General features: G+C 40.6%; 1 protein-coding gene and 2 non-coding genes across 3 annotated transcripts; 2 read left to right on the top strand and 1 right to left on the bottom strand.

Annotated features, from left to right (window-relative positions):
- The first annotated feature begins 1,953 nt into the window (after positions 1-1,953).
- LOC124254117 lies at positions 1,954-3,874 on the top strand. The gene is given in 7 exon segments (XM_046687994.1): positions 1,954-2,108; positions 2,213-2,259; positions 2,262-2,437; positions 2,589-3,014; positions 3,409-3,742; positions 3,745-3,809; positions 3,812-3,874. Coding segments are annotated over 7 exon segments (1,266 nt in total).
- Positions 3,875-3,906: 32 nt separating this feature from the next.
- Trnam-cau lies at positions 3,907-3,978 on the bottom strand. Its single transcript has one exon. It is a non-coding gene; the product is annotated as a tRNA-Met (tRNA).
- Positions 3,979-8,538: 4,560 nt separating this feature from the next.
- Positions 8,539-8,610, top strand: Trnam-cau. The gene has a single exon. It is a non-coding gene; the product is annotated as a tRNA-Met (tRNA).
- Positions 8,611-20,788: the final 12,178 nt, after the last annotated feature.

Genomic DNA, 20,788 nt, shown 5'->3' on the forward strand with positions numbered 1-20,788 from the left:
GATGGCATCACATTCCAAGTAACGTCATCAGACTGAAAACCATAGTTCACGAAGTATACTCAGTACTCAAGGAGGACGACATGCATGACTGAACAGTCAATGCAACAGGCAGGTGTGTGTACCATTCGGTGTGTGAACTGAGGGCTGTGAAGGAAAAGGTTCAATGTCTTTTCCCGTGTGAGCATACATGGGTGGTCCCTATCCCAACCTGTCAGTCATGTCTACAGTGAGATACACAGGCGCGTTGAATGGATAGTTACTATTTGTCAATCATTATTCGTAAAATATCCTATATAGACATCATCTGCACACCAGAGCGTTATTTTAGTTTCAACAACGAGCGAGAATTCATCAACTTTTACGTGACCAGTCTGAACATGGACTCAACAAACGCGTAAGTATACTTCTTAATGAGGTCTCACTATTTAATTTTTATAAATGTGAATGCTACAGCTAACAAATGTTTTGATTTCAATAAAAGGGTATATGTTAGTATAGTAATTATGAGTTTCATGACCAAGTTTATGAAATCATGTAGAAACAATTTTTGTATCTCTAGCGTGAATTGAAAGAAACGTTATGTCTTTCAGACAATTTACCTGTCCACAGTGCGGGAAAGGTTTTAATAAAAAAGATAACCTTTGCCGCCATGTGCGATCAGTTCACCGGGGAGAACGTTACGTGTGCTTTCCATGCACAAAATCTTTTGCTTCAAATAAAAAAACTGAAGCAACACAAATGTGCCTTGTCGCAACAACGGCTATCGGAATATCGATGTAGCGTGAGTAGTGTTTATTATTTATGTGTAAGTTCTCGCTTCTGTCGGCTATAATATCATCAGATATATTTGATCATATGTAGAGATATTATCTTCTTATGTCTTTAACCGACTGTTTCATAAAGTGAATATTTTAAAGACGTGAGCAATGTTGTCTACAGTTGCAAATGTTACTTTGACATAGTATCGCAGTGGTTATCATCAGTAAAGTTAAATGTTACAGCGACATAGCGACAAACTTCCCCTATAATTCAGAGCATTTTGCTTAAAAATGTTACTTCTATATACAGAAATGCCCCGAGGTGTTCCCTTCTCCCCGTGAGCTGGGCGTGCATTTTCGGCGCGTTCATTCTTCCGGTGAGTTTATGTTCATCTCCGTCATTAATCTTGTCTATGTACTGCTTCCGTGTATTTTCGAGTGTGTTTTAGTTTAGTATGTACAGATAATGATGTATATTTACAGGCACAACTACGCAAACAGATGTTCACGCACGCCCGTCTACCTCGAGAGGAGTGCCGGTTAGTGGGGTAAGCTCTATTATATCTCTCCGTCACTTCATTCATCCATGTACGATGGTTAGTATTACCGAGGTTCGTACCACGTAGGGTTTCAATGTGTGTGTGCGTGTGTGCGTGCGTGCGTGCGTGCGTGCGTGCGTGCGTGCGTGCGTGCGTGTGTGTGTGAGATGTGTTTGTAGATAGCATCGGCTGGGGAATGTTTTCAATAAATTGTTTTTGTATTTCAGGCACAAGCCAGCTGACACTGTCCACCTCCTCGGGTCAGGCTGCAAGGGCGGGAAACTCTCGTGGTAGTGGAGGTAGATATTGAATAGTATTTTATATGCTAAGGGTTTTAGGTAGCCCTGAATTATGTATTAATTCAGTTCGTCATAGTGTTAATATGTATTCGCTTTGGAAGTATTATACCATGTGTTAGTCATGAGTTTTATTTGAAGCATAAGAGCTCGAAGTGAGTGAATGATGCTGTTATATGAGACTTAGTATTCATACATTGAAATTTTTCTCTATCACCAACTCCCTCGTCTTCCCGCGTTGCAGCATCGAATGGTTGTACCTGCCGGATATGTCATAGGCGTTTCGAGGATCGGTTGTCTCTCTACCGTCATCAGATGATAGAGGGACACCGTATCCTACCATCGCAGTCCGGCGGGAGTATGGATACCGATGCTGCTGTTAGTGAGCTCCAACCACGCCCATGGGGAGAAGGTCCAGCCCTGTGGGTAGACGAGAGCACTGGCGAGGTGACGGAGCCCGGACTCCAGGAAGCCTATGACCTGGATGCTCCGTTTATCCTCGCACGGGACCAACCGTGCGAGGTGTTTTTTCAATCTACAACCTCCCACTTAACAACAATATTTCCATAGGTGAGTTGATGGAACGTGCTAGGGATATCTATCAATCGTTAAATCATAGTTTTCGGATGAATTTAGTGTTCGGTGTCATCCTACGGCACGTGGAGACGGACGCTATCGCTATTTCCATCCTTACGCTGTCGATCCTCTCTTTACTAGTCCTCTCTATATCACCGAGTTGGAGGATCTCGAACGGTTACACCAGAGACTGGAAAGCTTAGATGTCATGTCTTTACTCCTCAAACAACGCCCCGATACCAAATGGAAACCTGTTTTGAATACCAATGTGAATTTCTTTATTTACAGAACAAATTTTTCCGCTCGGCCACCCTCCAGCCCCTCTCCCCGAATATATTAAAAATCATAAAGCTATCCTTTCTTTAGATTATAACAAGAAGACTAAACAACTTTATAAGGATCACTTATGCGCTTTCCAGTGTTTGGCATTGCATCGAGATCCTTCAAGTCGGGGTGCTTTAGAAAAGCCTATCAAAGCTCTTTACTATCAGTGGGTCATGTACTGTCGGGACCATCATCTCCACTCTTTCTATAAGATTGGTCCCGAAGAGTATAAAGGTCTCGACCCAGCTCTCTTACCTCACTTTGAAGCCTGTTTCCGTGTGAATGTGAGCGTGTTCACTCTTGACGTGACAGGAGTAGCTCAACTCGTGTATAAATCTCGAGGGTTGTATCAGGAACACATGCATTTAAATCAATTCGAAAATCATTTGTCCCTCATCACCGACATGACCATCTATTGTAAACGCTACCAGTGTCCCATGTGCGAACGTCTCTTCAGGCGTCAAAACAAATGCAACGAACACCAACGTCGTTGCACAGGTCAAACGACTTTGTGGTTCCCGGTTGGTTTCCACCACACCCCAAAGACCGTGTTTGACGAGCTGGAAGTTGTTTTTTTTGGTTTTTCTTGTTTTTTTGGTTTTTAAACCCATGAATACCGCAACCCCAAAACTGAGATGGACACAAGAACACCGCCCCATCTCAGTCAGCGTGTGTTCCAATGTGGAAGGGTTTACTTCACCACACTGCATCGTCGATTCCGATCCGGATCGATTGATTGCAGCCATGTTGGAATACATGATGGAAATAGGCAAAGCTGTAAACAAGCTAGCCAAAGCAAAATATAAAGAGGTGTTAGAAACCTTGCGCGATATGATAAAGTCGTTGCCTGACAATGGTGGTGGTGATGATGATGATGATGATGATGATGATGATGATGCTCACAACGTCATGGAGGGTGACAACCACCCCACCCAAGGTAAACCTACTCGCACACATTCTACACCCGAGACTAAGTGGAGAAAGCGTGTGAGCGATCACTGCGGGAAGCTTCTGGGATACTGTTCTCAAGTCCCCGTCCTCGGATTTAATTCAGCTCGTTACGACCTGAATATCATTAAGGAGAAACTTCCCAAACATCTCTCTCTCGACGACGAATCTCAGGCTTTCAACGTCAAGAAAAACAATGCTTATTTGTGTCAAAGTAATCAAAGTTTCCAATTTCTTGATGTCATGCAATATCTCTCCCCCGGAACGAGTTATTCTCAGTTTTTGAAAGCGTTTGGAGTGCAAAAGAAAAAGGGATTTTCCCGTACGAGTATCTTGACACCCCGGAAAAGCTAAACGAAACTCGACTTCCCCCCCTCTGGGTGAGGCGTGGTATTCCAGTCTCAAACAGAAGTCCGTCCTAGATGTCTGCTAGCCCTAATTCTAACTCCTAAAAAAACATGTTGTTAGCAGAGCGTGGTTTCGATCCACGGTCCTCTGGGTTATGAGCCCAGTGCGCTTCCACTGTGCCACTCTGCTCTCCCTTCACCTACCTTTTGTTAGGACTTTTATACACCACATCAACCAATGACAACCAAAATTGATTTATTCTCAAATAGTCTCAAATACACACAGAATTGTACAATGAACATCACACTCTTACACATGTAAATCTACACGACTACCCCAACGGACCACTTCTTTCTGAGGTACTCCTACCAGGGCCAAATACGGACAGTTTGGAGACCATTTTTCATGTTCGACCCAAGGATCATCCTCTACGTCCCAGTTCCGGAGAACAACACCACATTGAACACACTTGCAAGCGTCCCCTCTGATTAAGTACACAAATCCTGCCTGGGCCATTTGACTAGGACTCTGTTTCATCTGCACAGGCCAGGACTGAAAGGAATTGAGCCGTTCTTGGAACTGTGTTCGAGGTCTGAGAGGGATACTGTCCATACATAGGTACCCACCTAGATCATCATGACCATGAGGATACTCTGTCTCTAGTCCCAGCAATGTCATGGCTTGTATCTCTCCGCATTCCTCCAACGCTTTGCAGAAGAGGGTGTAAGCTTGGGGTCCTCGCCGGGGAAGGGTATCTAATAAAGCTCTCACCCGGTCAAAGAACGTCCGTGGTTTTTCGATAATCTCTGCCTTCATGAAGATGGTAAGGACTTCAAACTGTACCAGTTTGTCCACCACCTCTTCTACGTGCTTTATAGCTTGCACTAGACCGGAGTGATTCTTCCTCAGGATATCACGGTGAACGGCTTCCATCTTCAAGATAAACAGTCAACAGAGAGAGAGGGAGAGAGAGAGAGACAGTTGTATAGCTGGATGTTGTCTGTGTAGTCAGGGATGAAGTGATGCATGATCCGAAATGAAGGGGTTTATATATTTTCATCCCAAACCAGATTAAACCAGTTGATCTATCCGTATGCCATGATGCCATTCTCTTTCGGTTGCTGTGCACCTCTGGAAAGTGGTTTATCCCAAGGTCAGCTCAGTACAAGGTCATTGACACCCCTGTGAAATGAGGTCAGCCAGGTGTTCGATGATGACGTCTATTTCGTCTATTTCAACCTGTCTACAACATATATTTTCTCTGGCCAATTGTGTCCCTTGTCGACTTCCAGTAGCAAACAGTACGTTAACCCAGAAACTGTACGTCCAAAATGTGAAACCAATAAATTATAAAGAAATACTATATATTAACAAATCTATTATATAATTAACTAGATTTACAAATCAATACGCATTACTGTGAAGTAGGTTCAGCGACAGTGCACTACACAGTGACATTACATTCAATGGCAGTACATAATACAATAGTATGAGTAATGGTACAATATCGACAGGGGACATAATTCCATTGATGTACCACTTCTTCATTTAATGAATGCGACGTTTCAGGCTAGATACAATGGCGGTTATCAAGTGTATGATGTACAGAAATATGAATTAGGAAGGTGACTTACTTGAGGATAATTGACGTCTATACAAGTATAAATGATGATAGATTGGTGTTTACACATCAGATGAAGTTGAAGAGTAGAGTCCGTTTGATGTATATGTAAGAATAAATAGGATTAACAAGGCATGAGGAGTTAACAACACACATTATTAATTAGAAATCCAGTACGCGATGGTCAAGTTGCACAAAGGCCTCAACTTGATACTCAGAGTGAAATAACGATCGTAATACAACCGCAGGACTTGTTGCAATGCTAAGCGAAGGAACATGCACCTTTCCACTTATATAGTCTTCATACCCTCTAGTTTCATATCTGTTGGATTAGAGTATAGCTGTTTTAGAAGTTTCCAGGTTACTCTTGACCCCAAAACATTGGGCTACAAAAACGTCCACGCAGCTGACATTATATAATAATACGTTCCTGAAAACTAATTATTGTTACAACACAGTGGTGTGAATTTCTACTTAATGTGTACAACAACAAAAAAAACTACCGCATTGTTTGGCAATAATTTACACTAACGTGTAACAAATGGTAGTCTTCGCAAATTGTATTCGACATGCTTGAAAACGGTATAAGCATGTCGAAACGTCGCCATTGTTAAAATAAAGAAGTTGAACATCCATAAAGCCTTGTCATCCCTATCTTATTGTACACTACGCACGTTTTGACAGGGGTAGTCCGATAGGTCGTTGTGCTTAAATATTTGCTTGACATGTCATCATAATCAGGTTTGGGTATCTTGGAAGGATAATTCCTACCAAAGGTAGCTAGTGTAGCTAAAGTGCTTTCTTGTGGCACTGTGATAGTTCTATAACCATCTGCATGGTTCCATTCTGGCCACGTTCCTTAAGTGGCAATATAAAATATCCCCATCAAAAGTACCGGAATATATCTTCTGACCACCGCGGTAGGTTCCTTAAGTGACGATGGGTTAGCAAAGTGGTTACAGCGTTGGGCAGAAGACTAAGGTTCGAATCTTCACATGGAACAAGGTACCCATTCTTTGTGCCCACGTACATGTGGATGCTGTACAAGAGGGGTGCTCCACAATGTCTGGCCAGTGTTCCAATAAAGGCTTTAGATTAACTGCTACATTAATACACATCATAATCTATGTCTGGAATACAATTTGCGAAGACTACCATTTGTTACACGTTAGTGTAAATTATTGCCAAACAATGCGGTAGTTTTTTTGTTGTTGTACACATTAAGTAGAAATTCACACCACTGTGTTGTAACAATAATTAGTTTTCAGGAACGTATTATTATATAATGTCAGCTGCGTGGACGTTTTTGTAGCCCAATGTTTTGGGGTCAAGAGTAACCTGGAAACTTCTAAAACATCTATACTCTAATCCAACAGATATGAAACTAGAGGGTATGAAGACTATATAAGTGGAAAGGTGCATGTTCCTTCGCTTAGCATTGCAACAAGTCCTGCGGTTGTATTACGATCGTTATTTCACCCTGAGTATCAAGTTGAGGCCTTTGTGCAACTTGACCATCGCGTACTGGATTTCTAATTAATAATGTGTGTTGTTAACTCCTCATGCCTTGTTAATCCTATTTATTCTTACATATACATCAAACGGACTCTACTCTTCAACTTCATCTGATGTGTAAACACCAATCTATCATCATTTATACTTGTATAGACGTCAATTATCCTCAAGTAAGTCACCTTCCTAATTCATATTTCTGTACATCATACACTTGATAACCGCCATTGTATCTAGCCTGAAACGTCGCATTCATTAAATGAAGAAGTGGTACATCAATGGAATTATGTCCCCTGTCGATATTGTACCATTACTCATACTATTGTATTATGTACTGCCATTGAATGTAATGTCACTGTGTAGTGCACTGTCGCTGAACCTACTTCACAGTAATGCGTATTGATTTGTAAATCTAGTTAATTATATAATAGATTTGTTAATATATAGTATTTCTTTATAATTTATTGGTTTCACATTTTGGACGTACAGTTTCTGGGTTAACGTACTGTTTGCTACTGGAAGTCGACAAGGGACACAATTGGCCAGAGAAAATATATGTTGTAGACAGGTTGAAATAGACGAAATAGACGTCATCATCGAACACCTGGCTGACCTCATTTCACAGGGGTGTCAATGACCTTGTACTGAGCTGACCTTGGGATAAACCACTTTCCAGAGGTGCACAGCAACCGAAAGAGAATGGCATCATGGCATACGGATAGATCAACTGGTTTAATCTGGTTTGGGATGAAAATATATAAACCCCTTCATTTCGGATCATGCATCACTTCATCCCTGACTACACAGACAACATCCAGCTATACAACTGTCTCTCTCTCTCTCTCTCTCTCTGTTGACTGTTTATCTTGAAGATGGAAGCCGTTCACCGTGATATCCTGAGGAAGAATCACTCCGGTCTAGTGCAAGCTATAAAGCACGTAGAAGAGGTGGTGGACAAACTGGTACAGTTTGAAGTCCTTACCATCTTCATGAAGGCAGAGATTATCGAAAAACCACGGACGTTCTTTGACCGGGTGAGAGCTTTATTAGATACCCTTCCCCGGCGAGGACCCCAAGCTTACACCCTCTTCTGCAAAGCGTTGGAGGAATGCGGAGAGATACAAGCCATGACATTGCTGGGACTAGAGACAGAGTATCCTCATGGTCATGATGATCTAGGTGGGTACCTATGTATGGACAGTATCCCTCTCAGACCTCGAACACAGTTCCAAGAACGGCTCAATTCCTTTCAGTCCTGGCCTGTGCAGATGAAACAGAGTCCTAGTCAAATGGCCCAGGCAGGATTTGTGTACTTAATCAGAGGGGACGCTTGCAAGTGTGTTCAATGTGGTGTTGTTCTCCGGAACTGGGACGTAGAGGATGATCCTTGGGTCGAACATGAAAAATGGTCTCCAAACTGTCCGTATTTGGCCCTGGTAGGAGTACCTCAGAAAGAAGTGGTCCGTTGGGGTAGTCGTGTAGATTTACATGTGTAAGAGTGTGATGTTCATTGTACAATTCTGTGTGTATTTGAGACTATTTGAGAATAAATCAATTTTGGTTGTCATTGGTTGATGTGGTGTATAAAAGTCCTAACAAAAGGTAGGTGAAGGGAGAGCAGAGTGGCACAGTGGAAGCGCACTGGGCTCATAACCCAGAGGACCGTGGATCGAAACCACGCTCTGCTAACAACATGTTTTTAGGAGTTAGAATTAGGGCTAGCAGACATCTAGGACGGACTTCTGTTTGAGACTGGAATACCACGCCTCACCCAGAGGGGGGAAGTCGAGTTTCGTTTAGCTTTTCCGGGGTGTCAAGATACTCGTACGGGAAAAATCCCTTTTTCCTTTGCACTCCAAACACTTTCAAAAACTGAGAATAGCTCGTTCCGGGGGAGAGATATTGCGTGACATCAAGAAATTGGAAACTTTGATTACTTTGACACAAATAAGCATTGTTTTTCTTGACGTTGAAAGCCTGAGATTCGTCGTCGAGAGAGAGATGTTTGGGAAGTTTCTCCTTAATGATATTCAGGTCGTAACGAGCTGAATTAAATCCGAGGACGGGAACTTGAGAACAGTATCCCAGAAGCTTCCCGCAGTGATCGCTCACATGCTTTCTCCACTTAGTCTCGGGTGTAGAATGTGTGCGAGTAGGTTTACCTTGGGTGGGGTGGTTGTCACCCTCCATGACGTTGTGAGCATCATCATCATCATCATCATCATCATCACCACCACCATTGTCAGGCAACGACTTTATTATATCGCGCAAGGTTTCTAACACCTCTTTATATTTTGCTTTGGCTAGCTTGTTTACAGCTTTGCCTATTTCCATCATGTATTCCAACATGGCTGCAATCAATCGATCCGGATCGGAATCGACGATGCAGTGTGGTGAAGTAAACCCTTCCACATTGGGAACACACGCTGACTGAGATGGGGCGGTGTTCTTGTGTCCATCTCAGTTTTGGGGTTGCGGTATTCATGGGTTTAAAAAACAAAACAACAAAAAAAAACAAAAAAAAAAACTTCCAGCTCGTCAAACACGGTCTTTGGGGTGTGGTGGAAACCAACCGGGAACCGCAAAGTCGTTTGACCTGTGCAACGACGTTGGTGTTCGTTGCATTTGTTTTGACGCCTGAAGAGACGTTCGCACATGGGACACTGGTAGCGTTTACAATAGATGGTCATGTCGGTGATGAGGGACAAATGATTTTCGAATTGATTTAAATGCATGTGTTCCTGATACAACCCTCGAGATTTATACACGAGTTGAGCTACTCCTGTCACGTCAAGAGTGAACACGCTCACATTCACACGGAAACAGGCTTCAAAGTGAGGTAAGAGAGCTGGGTCGAGACCTTTATACTCTTCGGGACCAATCTTATAGAAAGAGTGGAGATGATGGTCCCGACAGTACATGACCCACTGATAGTAAAGAGCTTTGATAGGCTTTTCTAAAGCACCCCGACTTGAAGGATCTCGATGCAATGCCAAACACTGGAAAGCGCATAAGTGATCCTTATAAAGTTGTTTAGTCTTCTTATTATAATCTAAAGAAAGGATAGCTTTATGATTTTTAATATATTCGGGGAGAGGGGCTGGAGGGTGGCCGAGCGGAAAAATTTGTTCTGTAAATAAAGAAATTCACATTGGTATTCAAAACAGGTTTCCATTTGGTATCGGGCGTTGTTTGAGGAGTAAAGACATGACATCTAAGCTTTCCAGTCTCTGGTGTAACCGTTCGAGATCCTCCAACTTCGGTGATATAGAGAGGACTAGTAAAGAGAGGATCGACAGCGTAAGGATGGAAATAGCGATAGCGTCCGTCTCCACGTGCCGTAGGATGACACCGAACACTAAATTCATCCGAAAACTATGATTTAACGATTGATAGATATCCCTAGCACGTTCCATCAACTCACCTATGGAAATATTGTTGTTAAGTGGGAGGTTGTAGATTGAAAAACACCTCGCACGGTTGGTCCCGCGGCGAGGATAAACGGAGCCGCCCAGGTCATAGGCTTCCTGGAGTCCGGCTCCGCCACCTCGCCAGTGCTCTCGTCTACCCACAGGGCTGGACCTTCTCCCCATGGGCGTGGTTGGAGCTCACTAACAGCAGCATCGGTATCCATACTCCCGCCGGACTGCGATGGTAGGATACGGTGTCCCTCTATCATCTGATGACGGTAGAGAGACAACCGATCCTCGAAACGCCTATGACACATCCGGCAGGTACAACCATTCGATGCTGCAACGCGGGAAGACGAGGGAGTTGGTGATAGAGAAAAATTTCAATGTATGAATACTAAGTCTCATATAACAGCATCATTCACTCACTACGAGCTCTTATGCTTCAAATAAAACTCATGACTAACACATGGTATAATACTTCCAAAGCGAATACATATTAACACTATGACGAACTGAATTAATACATAATTCAGGGCTACCTAAAACCCTTAGCATATAAAATACTATTCAATATCTACCTCCACTACCACGAGATTTTCCCGCCCTTGCAGCCTGACCCGAGGAGGTGGACAGTGTCAGCTGGCTTGTGCCTGAAATACAAAAACAATTTATTGAAAACATTCCCCAGCCGATGCTATCTACAAACACATCTCACACACACGCACGCACGCACGCACGCACACACGCACGCACGCACGCACGCACGCACACACGCACATACACATTGAAACCCTACGTGGTACGAACCTCGGTAATACTAACCATCGTACATGGATGAATGAAGTGACGGAGAGATATAATAGAGCTTACCCCACTAACCGGCACTCCTCTCGAGGTAGACGGGCGTGCGTGAACATCTGTTTGCGTAGTTGTGCCTGTAAATATACATCATTATCTGTACATACTAAACTAAAACACACTCGAAAATACACGGAAGCAGTACATAGACAAGATTAATGACGGAGATGAACATAAACTCACCGGAAGAATGAACGCGCCGAAAATTCACGCCCAGCTCACGGGGAGAAGGGAACACCTCGGGGCATTTCTGTATATAGAAGTAACATTTTTAAGCAAAATGCTCTGAATTATAGGGGAAGTTTGTCGCTATGTCGCTGTAACATTTAACTTTACTGATGATAACCACTGCGATACTATGTCAAAGTAACATTTGCAACTGTAGACAACATTGCTCACGTCTTTAAAATATTCACTTTATGAAACAGTCGGTTAAAGACATAAGAAGATAATATCTCTACATATGATCAAATATATCTGATGATATTATAGCCGACAGAAGCGAGAACTTACACATAAATAATAAACACTACTCACGCTACATCGATATTCCGATAGCCGTTGTTGCGACAAGGCACATTTGTGTTGCTTCAGTTTTTTTATTTGAAGCAAAAGATTTTGTGCATGGAAAGCACACGTAACGTTCTCCCCGGTGAACTGATCGCACATGGCGGCAAAGGTTATCTTTTTTATTAAAACCTTTCCCGCACTGTGGACAGGTAAATTGTCTGAAAGACATAACGTTTCTTTCAATTCACGCTAGAGATACAAAAATTGTTTCTACATGATTTCATAAACTTGGTCATGAAACTCATAATTACTATACTAACATATACCCTTTTATTGAAATCAAAACATTTGTTAGCTGTAGCATTCACATTTATAAAAATTAAATAGTGAGACCTCATTAAGAAGTATACTTACGCGTTTGTTGAGTCCATGTTCAGACTGGTCACGTAAAAGTTGATGAATTCTCGCTCGTTGTTGAAACTAAAATAACGCTCTGGTGTGCAGATGATGTCTATATAGGATATTTTACGAATAATGATTGACAAATAGTAACTATCCATTCAACGCGCCTGTGTATCTCACTGTAGACATGACTGACAGGTTGGGATAGGGACCACCCATGTATGCTCACACGGGAAAAGACATTGAACCTTTTCCTTCACAGCCCTCAGTTCACACACCGAATGGTACACACACCTGCCTGTTGCATTGACTGTTCAGTCATGCATGTCGTCCTCCTTGAGTACTGAGTATACTTCGTGAACTATGGTTTTCAGTCTGATGACGTTACTTGGAATGTGATGCCATCTACACGTCTAACCTGATTCGTTACTTTTCAAACACCTACACTTATATTTTCCGAGCATAATCCTTAATTTAGGTTGAAGTAAAATGTATTTATCATTATATTGTAAGATGTTTCCAACGTCTAAATTCCTAAACTAGGTTCTCTCTTCGAATGAAGGGTAATTATTGTTAAACACGTTGCTCACCGCTAAATTTTCTTATAGATTGCAAATTCCGTCTCTTTCCCAACAAACCTAGCTGCATGCTGTCGCACTGCTACATGTTTCGTCGTTTGTTTTGTTTGGTTGTTTTTTGGGGTTTTTGTTTTTTGTTGTTTGTTTTTTGTTTGTTTGTTTTGTTTTGTTTTTTTTTTTGGGGGGTTCTATTTAACATGGATATATATAGTTATCCATATGTATTTCAAACCGTTAAACAACACGCCCTGAAATTCAGTCCTGAAGTAAAACTAAAATTGAATACATAGTTTCATATACACAATACAGTTTATTTGTTTCATAAGCTTACATTTGCAGGGGAAGGAAAAAAAAGCTCGGGTGAAATAACGTTTAAACATCGGCTTCAAGTCGGCACAGGGCTGAATAATTCAGCGCCTTCTTTACAAAGGGTGAACAATAGTCCAACGCTTTGCCCAGCGCGGGCTATTTGACGGTGATCACGTGACTTGGATCAGCCAATACATTTCCCTCCACCTTGCCTCCACCAAATACTATTGTTTCAATAAGCAGATTCCTTGACTCTACATTTCTATTTCTTTCGTCTCTCTCCAAATGACGTGAATTTCATGGTATTATACGTGTGCTATATGATATTGATATGCTTCCATCCATGTGTATTTCAAGCCTCTTATTTCAAACATCTCGCTGTCTAGTAAAACTAAAACTGTATCCATTAGTGTACATGGCTCAAAATCATTTATTTCTCATCACGATATATTTGGATGGGAAAAAAACACACCCTAGTATGAAATAACATATAAACCTACACCAACTTTCCATTACTTTGATGGTGTTATACTTATACAGTTCACGTTCTGTATGAAATGTTTTTCAACTACATTTTACATGACTCGAAGATTCCGTCTCCGAACCATGTTGACACAACCCGTCTCTATTGTGATACGATGTACTTTCAACACACACACCCTGCATTCATCAAAACAGGTCGCACGCTCTGTCGAGCGCGGGCTATTTAAAACGACGGAGTCACGTGAGTTGTCAAGCGCGCTCAATTCAAAACCGGGCTGATGGGTACTGTCTGTCAGTCTAATCAGGGCAGCATGCTATACATAGCTCTATTCAGGACACTTTGCTTTTGTTTTGTTTTTTTCTCGCTTAATGAAGAGTTTTCTGCACGACTGCCTTAAAACACCCACACCTTTCATTGAACTTTCCTGACCTGTGACGTGCTGTCTATATTTACCTATCAGCTATGATCACGTGACTTGGATCAGTCAATACATTTCCCTCCATCAAATACTATTGTTTCAATAAGCAGATTCCTTGACTCTACATTTCTATTTCTTTCGTCTCTCTCCAAATGACGTGACTTTCATGGTATTATACGTGTGCTATATGATATTGATATGCTTCTATCCATGTGTATTTTTCGAGCCTCTTTTTCAAACATATCTCGCTGTCTAGTAAAACTAAAACTGTATCCATTAGTGTACATGGCTCAAAATCATTTATTTCTCATCACGCTATATTTGGATGCAAAAAAAACAAACTAGTATGAAATAACATATAAACCTACACCAACTTTCCATTACTTTGATAGTGTTATACTTGTACAGGACGCGTTTTGTATGAAATGTTTTTCAACTACATTTTACATGACTCGAAGATTCCATCTCCCTAACCATGTTGACACAACCCGTCTCTATTGTGATACGATGTACTTTCAACACACACACCCCGCATTCATCAAAACAGGTCGCGCGGCTCTGTCGAGCGCGGGCTATTTAAAACGACGGAGTCACGTGAGTTGTCAAGCGCGCTCAATTCAAAACTGGCTGACGGGTACTGTCTGTCTGTCTATTCAGGGCAGCATGCTATACATAGCTCTATTCAGGACACTTTGCTTTTGTTTTTCGCTTAATGAAGAGTTTGCTGCCTTAAAACACCCACACCTTTCATTGAACTTTCCTGACCTGTGACGTGCTGTCTATATTTACCTATCAGCTATGATCACGTGACTTACATCAGCCAATCCATGTCCTTACCTTCCCTCCACCTTCCCTCCACCAAAAGGACCGTCTGGCGACACGTTATATACTACTCTCGTAGATTACAGAGTAACAGCATGCTACGAGATTCCTTCTTATCGTTTTTTTGCATATCTCCTTAAAGGCATTGTAACTCTTTAATCTTGCATGAAAACGCATTTAGATGATATCAGCTTTTACTGACATTATTGTAACATGCAATTTGTATGTGTCTCTGTATGGTTCATACACGGACATGGGCGACGGCAAAATAGTCGGGGCTGCATGAAATACATGGACAGTGTCGGTTATAATGAAGTGAGTGGGTGAGTTTAGTTTTACCCGCTTTTAGCAATATTCTGGCAATATCACGGCGGGGGACACCTAAAATGGGCTTCACACATAGTAACCATTTGGGGAATCGAACCCTGGTCTTCGGCGTGACGAGTGAACGCTTTAACCACTTAGCTACCCACAGCCCAAATAATGGCTGAACGGTTGTCAAGTTATATTTATCAATAATACCATTTGCAAGGCATTACATGTACTTGACTTCATACTCATAGTTATATCTGGAGAGATTATTCATATTGGTCAACCCATTTCGATCGTTATTAAAAAGTCATTACTGCAAAATTTACACTTGTCTTTCATGTTAAATACCTGTCTTTGAAACACAGCTTCTGTTCCGAGCTGATTTGCTTTTCAGTTACTTCCCGTCCCACGCCCAGCGATGACATTGGCATTATGTGATTTACACCAGCCATTAATGTTAAATAGCTGTCTTTGAAACACAGAAAGTATTCCGAGCTGATTTGCTTTTCAGTCACTTCCCGTCCCACGCCCAGCGATGACATTGGCATTATGCGATCTGACAACGGAAAACAAATGGGAGTTCTTGTGCTTATTTACTCTTTGAAGTGTAGCGTTTTACAACTTAACACATTCTAAATGATACATAATAGTGGATAAAAAGAAACCTTGCTTTTTTAATTTAGTTTGTAAACTACTGACTGTTTTTTGCTATTGAACACTCAAAGTCAAAGATGTTTATTGTACAAAAGGCCTCCGGCCCATATACATTGGAGTTATACATATACATTATACATATGGTGCAATAAGTAGTAATTAGTGATCCAGACAGCAAATCATGATACAGGCAGTAAATTATGTACAAGTAGTGAAATACGATGGACATACAACACTTTTTATCAGATTGTTACGTGTAATAAGAGCATCATTGATATAGTACGACAGCTTTATTATTACATGCTGGTCAGTTGATGAAAGAAGTAGTTTAAATGCTAATGTAGGTGGCTTACGTAGATAATATTCAGCTATATATTTCGTACGTAAATCTTTATACAAAGGACATACAAGCAAAAAATGGATTTCATTTTCATCGTTCAGTATAATAACGTCTTCCTTCGTTTACCATTATGTTGATCAAACCTAACCTAAAACGTATAAATGGATATCTTAATTTCTTTAGTGTTAAAAACGACAGATATTTCTCCGGCTGGAGTAGTGATTTGTATATTCTGTAAGAGTCGTACCGTGAACTATTATGTATTACTGAATGCCATTCTTGATTAAACATATTAAAACTTCTTTCTCGAAACTGAGTTAAAAACAAACTTGCATCACCAACTGACTGACTTAACCATACAAAACCATAACCATGTGAAAACAGATTACACTGATTACATGTTGTGACAACAACCATCTGTCGTCGTATATCTCATAAAGCGAGAGCGTGTAGTGATCGCCTGTGTTTGTTCGTGCTGGTCTTTCCTTTGGGAACATGAATCTAATCAATGCCTGTATGGTGTTTATGCATAAATCCATGTTGAGTCACTCACTCAACAACGCTTGGAGTCAAGTTTTAAAAACTCTTGTTACCTTTGATCGCGCAGTGAATATCGAAGATATTCAGTCGCAGATGATATTGTGAAGCTAATTCATAACGCCATTCGTGTTGAACATGTAACGGATATTACTTCATACGTTTACACGCGCAACACCTCCTGTACAAACTTGACAGAGAACGGTTCTCTATGAACGGTTCAAGTTAGGGTTTAGTACTACGGAAGCGTAGTAGGGCCACGGTGAAAAAAATGTTTGGTCTCACTATCTCCTACGTAGGACTGAATATCTCCTACGTAAGGCATATTTTCTCCTACGTAGGACAAATCATCCCCCACGTAGTACTTAATATCTCGTATATACGTAGGAGATAAGCGATATATTAATAGACATTAATCTGATATGGTCGACTTAGATCCGCAGACATGCAGCGCAATCATCCGCAGACATATACGTTACAATCACTCTCCACTATACCCTGGATGCATCCACGGCTTAGGGCGATGATTTTATTCCCTCAATTGGCTGGCTTTTTATCCAATCAGGCGTCTACGCTGGGAAGTTGAGCGTACCAATCACAACTCACTTTCGCTTCTTAAATTATCTAACCATTAAAACTTGGCAACACAATTGATGCAGAGGTACTCTGAAAGAAGTAGAAGGAGTTCTGTCATATATTTTTTAAAGTTTCAGACCTGTCAATTTGTCTGCGACTGCTATCCTTGTTGACACTGGCAACCTCGGTTGTAACGGCGGCTTAGCTGATTGGCTACTGTGAGAATGCGGAGCCAGCCAAGGGAGGTAATAAAATCATCGCCCTAAGCCGTGGATGCATCCAGGGTATAGCGGAGAGTTATCGTAACGTATACCCTGGAGATTATCGAGGATGTCTCTCGTAATTCTTAAGTCTATTCAGCTCACTACTGTAAAATATTTTTGGGCAGTACATAATTGGAATATTATTGCGCCGCATGTGACCTTTCTTAATAGTCTCCAGTGCCGGAACCATGTTATTACTCCTTCCGCTCAGCCTTTGCTGTAACGCCATACATCAGCTTTAAGTTGTCCACATTTGTTTCAATAACGCAAAAGTATGCGACAACAAAAAAGGAGGTATCTGATAAGACCTTACCAGCAAACAAATCTAGTGGACCTGATGGCATTAACATGAGAGGGGTGAAACGAATTTGTACATCTACAGCTGAACCTCTTTGTTTGTTGTATAATATATCACATTGTGGAAAACGGGTAATGTTACTCCTATTTTGAAAGAAGGAAATGCATCCCTCCCAACTAATTACAGACCTATTAGTTTAATACCTATCCTTTGGAAAATCCTTGAAAGAATAATGGTAAAGCATGTGCACGACCATTTCCATGAACATAACATTTTAAGTAAACTCCAGTCAGGTTTTACTGCTAGTCATTCTTCTACATCTCAACATAGACATTTATCATAATATATGCTCAGTCCTAGATAATCACCACCTTTACTGTATGCTGTTTTGTGATATTTCAAAAGCTTTTTACAGGGCAGGGCATAAAGGTTTATTGCACAAATTAGAAAATGATGGTGTTCGTGGAAACGTCCTTGGTTAAACGTCCTTGGTTAAACGTTGGTTAACTAACTAGACGACAGTGTGTCTCTGTTAATGGAACATTATGAAAAACTAAATGTTACTGCAGGGGTTCCTCAAGGATCTGCCCTTGGTTAATTTGTGTTCCTTGTATATATCAATGATTTACCTGGAAATTTACAAAATATTACAATAATGTTGGCCGATGACACATCAATCGGAGTTGCGGGAAAATATGTAAAATCCATAGAAGCAACTCTCAACTATGATTTAGCCCAATTGAATAAGTGGGCAGAAAAGTGGTGTGGTGTGTTCGGTAACGGTTATATCTAGCATACACTAAGACATAGAGGGGGTGGTGGTGGTTCTAACGGTTATATCTCAAATACATGTAGAGGCGGGAGGCCTAACGGGTATGAACAACAATAAAAAAATTCATGCATTTATGACCCACATTTTCGAACCTTTTATCAGTCTCTAAAAGGGAGCTGGTAATACATTTTAATGAGCTTCGTCCTTCAAGCCTGAAAACCTTTTAATATGGTTGATTAATCCGATATTTAGGTCGTTAACCTAGCATATTAAGGTCACGAATATATTTTTCTATTTATTACCGAAGTCTTTAATTGCGGAAATTACGCGATAATCTACTTTCCAACAAAGGCAGGCTCCCCGTCATCGTTGTATTTAGAAGGCGGCTTCTTAGAAACAACGTGACGTCATAACATTGTTCATGATGTCATGTCACCATGATAAAGTGATATTTCACCCGGTGCATATCGCATGAAAACAAATTATCCCCGATATGTTTGCCCTCGTATGTTATAAGCATTGTTATGATCATTCTTTGAGGTTAATGCCACCCGTTGAATTCTTTGTTGTATTTTGAGCGGTGAAACTAAATAAATGATTTCTTTGGTCTACCCATAACAATTAAGGTGTCAACTTCCACTGTATACCTTACAGAAAGAAGTTTTGACTTTACTTTGATAACGAGCACATCTTATCGATTCCTTGAAGCAAATGATGCAATTCAATATCATTTCTACATTTTATTTTATATGCATCAATCAAATACAACAAATGAGTAGACAGATTGACTGCTATGTGACAAGGAATAACCAGGCGCCAGCGATTTATGATATCCTTAGCAAATGTAACTTAAAATTCCCTCTCATAAAAATACAATAATATGTAGTAATATGATGAAGAAAATAATACGAACCAGGTTAAACTATGACAACGCAATATATGAATGTATATAATCGAAACATAAATCATAATAAATCACATATGATTAAAACATTAAATTAACTTCAAATATGTCATTGCGTCAACATTGAAAATAATACGAAAATGAAGAAAAAGAAACGTACATTTCAAAGCGTAAACAAACAATATCCTGTTATTTTGGGATATGCTATGAAGAACTTCAAAATGTAATAGAAATAACATTAAATTATTGAAAGCTATTGCTCGTAAAATATGTCCTTGTGTCAACATCGAAAATAACTCCATAATGAAAAACAATTAACTTTAAACATACACAAATAATCTCTGGCTTTTTTAAGACGTGTCACGAATAATTTCACAGCTGGTAGAATTAACATGAAATTATAGAAACCATATGCTAGCAAAAATTTGAAAATTAGTAATGACAAAGCGTTTGTCACAAACATAGCTATTACCCCCGCCACATGTCGATATCTGAATGTCGCAATTATCCTCTGTCTGACCCTGAAAATTATGTAAACGTTACCGAAACTGTCATCTGATGCCTTGATACAAAATGCAAACAAATTCCATCCATTAGGTTTGGAGATATCGCAAGAATACTCGCTGTGACCTTGAAAATAATCCGAAGGTCACTGAATTGGACTGGCGTTAGACGATACTCCCAACGCATCTTGGTACTACCTTTAAGTAAAACATATTAATTCTGTGTTGTATTTTCGCACTAAAAAGTTAGACATGTGCAAAACACTTTTCACTGTGAACTTAAAATGAGCACAAGTTTCCCAATCAATTGGTGTTGGGGGAATCCCGCCAATACACCTTGACATAAAATTGGATCAAAATCTATTAATACTTTCCTGAGTTCGCGGCTACCAAGCTTGGCATGTGCAAAACTGTTACACCTTCGCTGTGACCTTTAAAATGACCTAAAGGTCACTAAATTCAAGTGGTGTCGGTAAATCTCCAATCTCCAGTCAATAAACCTTGGTACCAAATTTGAACAAAATCCATCATTTCTTTCTCTAGTTCTTGCAGTAAACCGAATGGGGAGTCATTTGAACAAGCGATTGTAGTTTTGATATTGCGTTTTTGTGAAGTTTAATATCTAAGTTTGATTCTAGCCGACTTCTACCAATCTCAAACATAGCATATTTTGTTTCCTGAAGTTTGTGACGCATTTTATTTCAGATTTTACGTTTTTGGGGAGTACCAAGCCAAGATAGGGATCGTGAGGCTGCAACATAGCAAAATCAATTTGCTTGAGGCTGACAGATAATATGTAGAAAAATAAAACATAAAAACAGCTGCATTTGTATCATATTCTAGGTGAGGCTGACTACTATTTGAACGTCCCTCGTAGTTATACCCGAACACCCACCCACCTCCCCGACTCTAC

Source organism: Haliotis rubra, unplaced genomic scaffold (genome assembly GCF_003918875.1).
Source record: "Haliotis rubra isolate DU_JTF1 unplaced genomic scaffold, ASM391887v1 Scf564, whole genome shotgun sequence".
Classification (NCBI taxonomy): Eukaryota; Metazoa; Mollusca; class Gastropoda; order Lepetellida; family Haliotidae; genus Haliotis; species Haliotis rubra.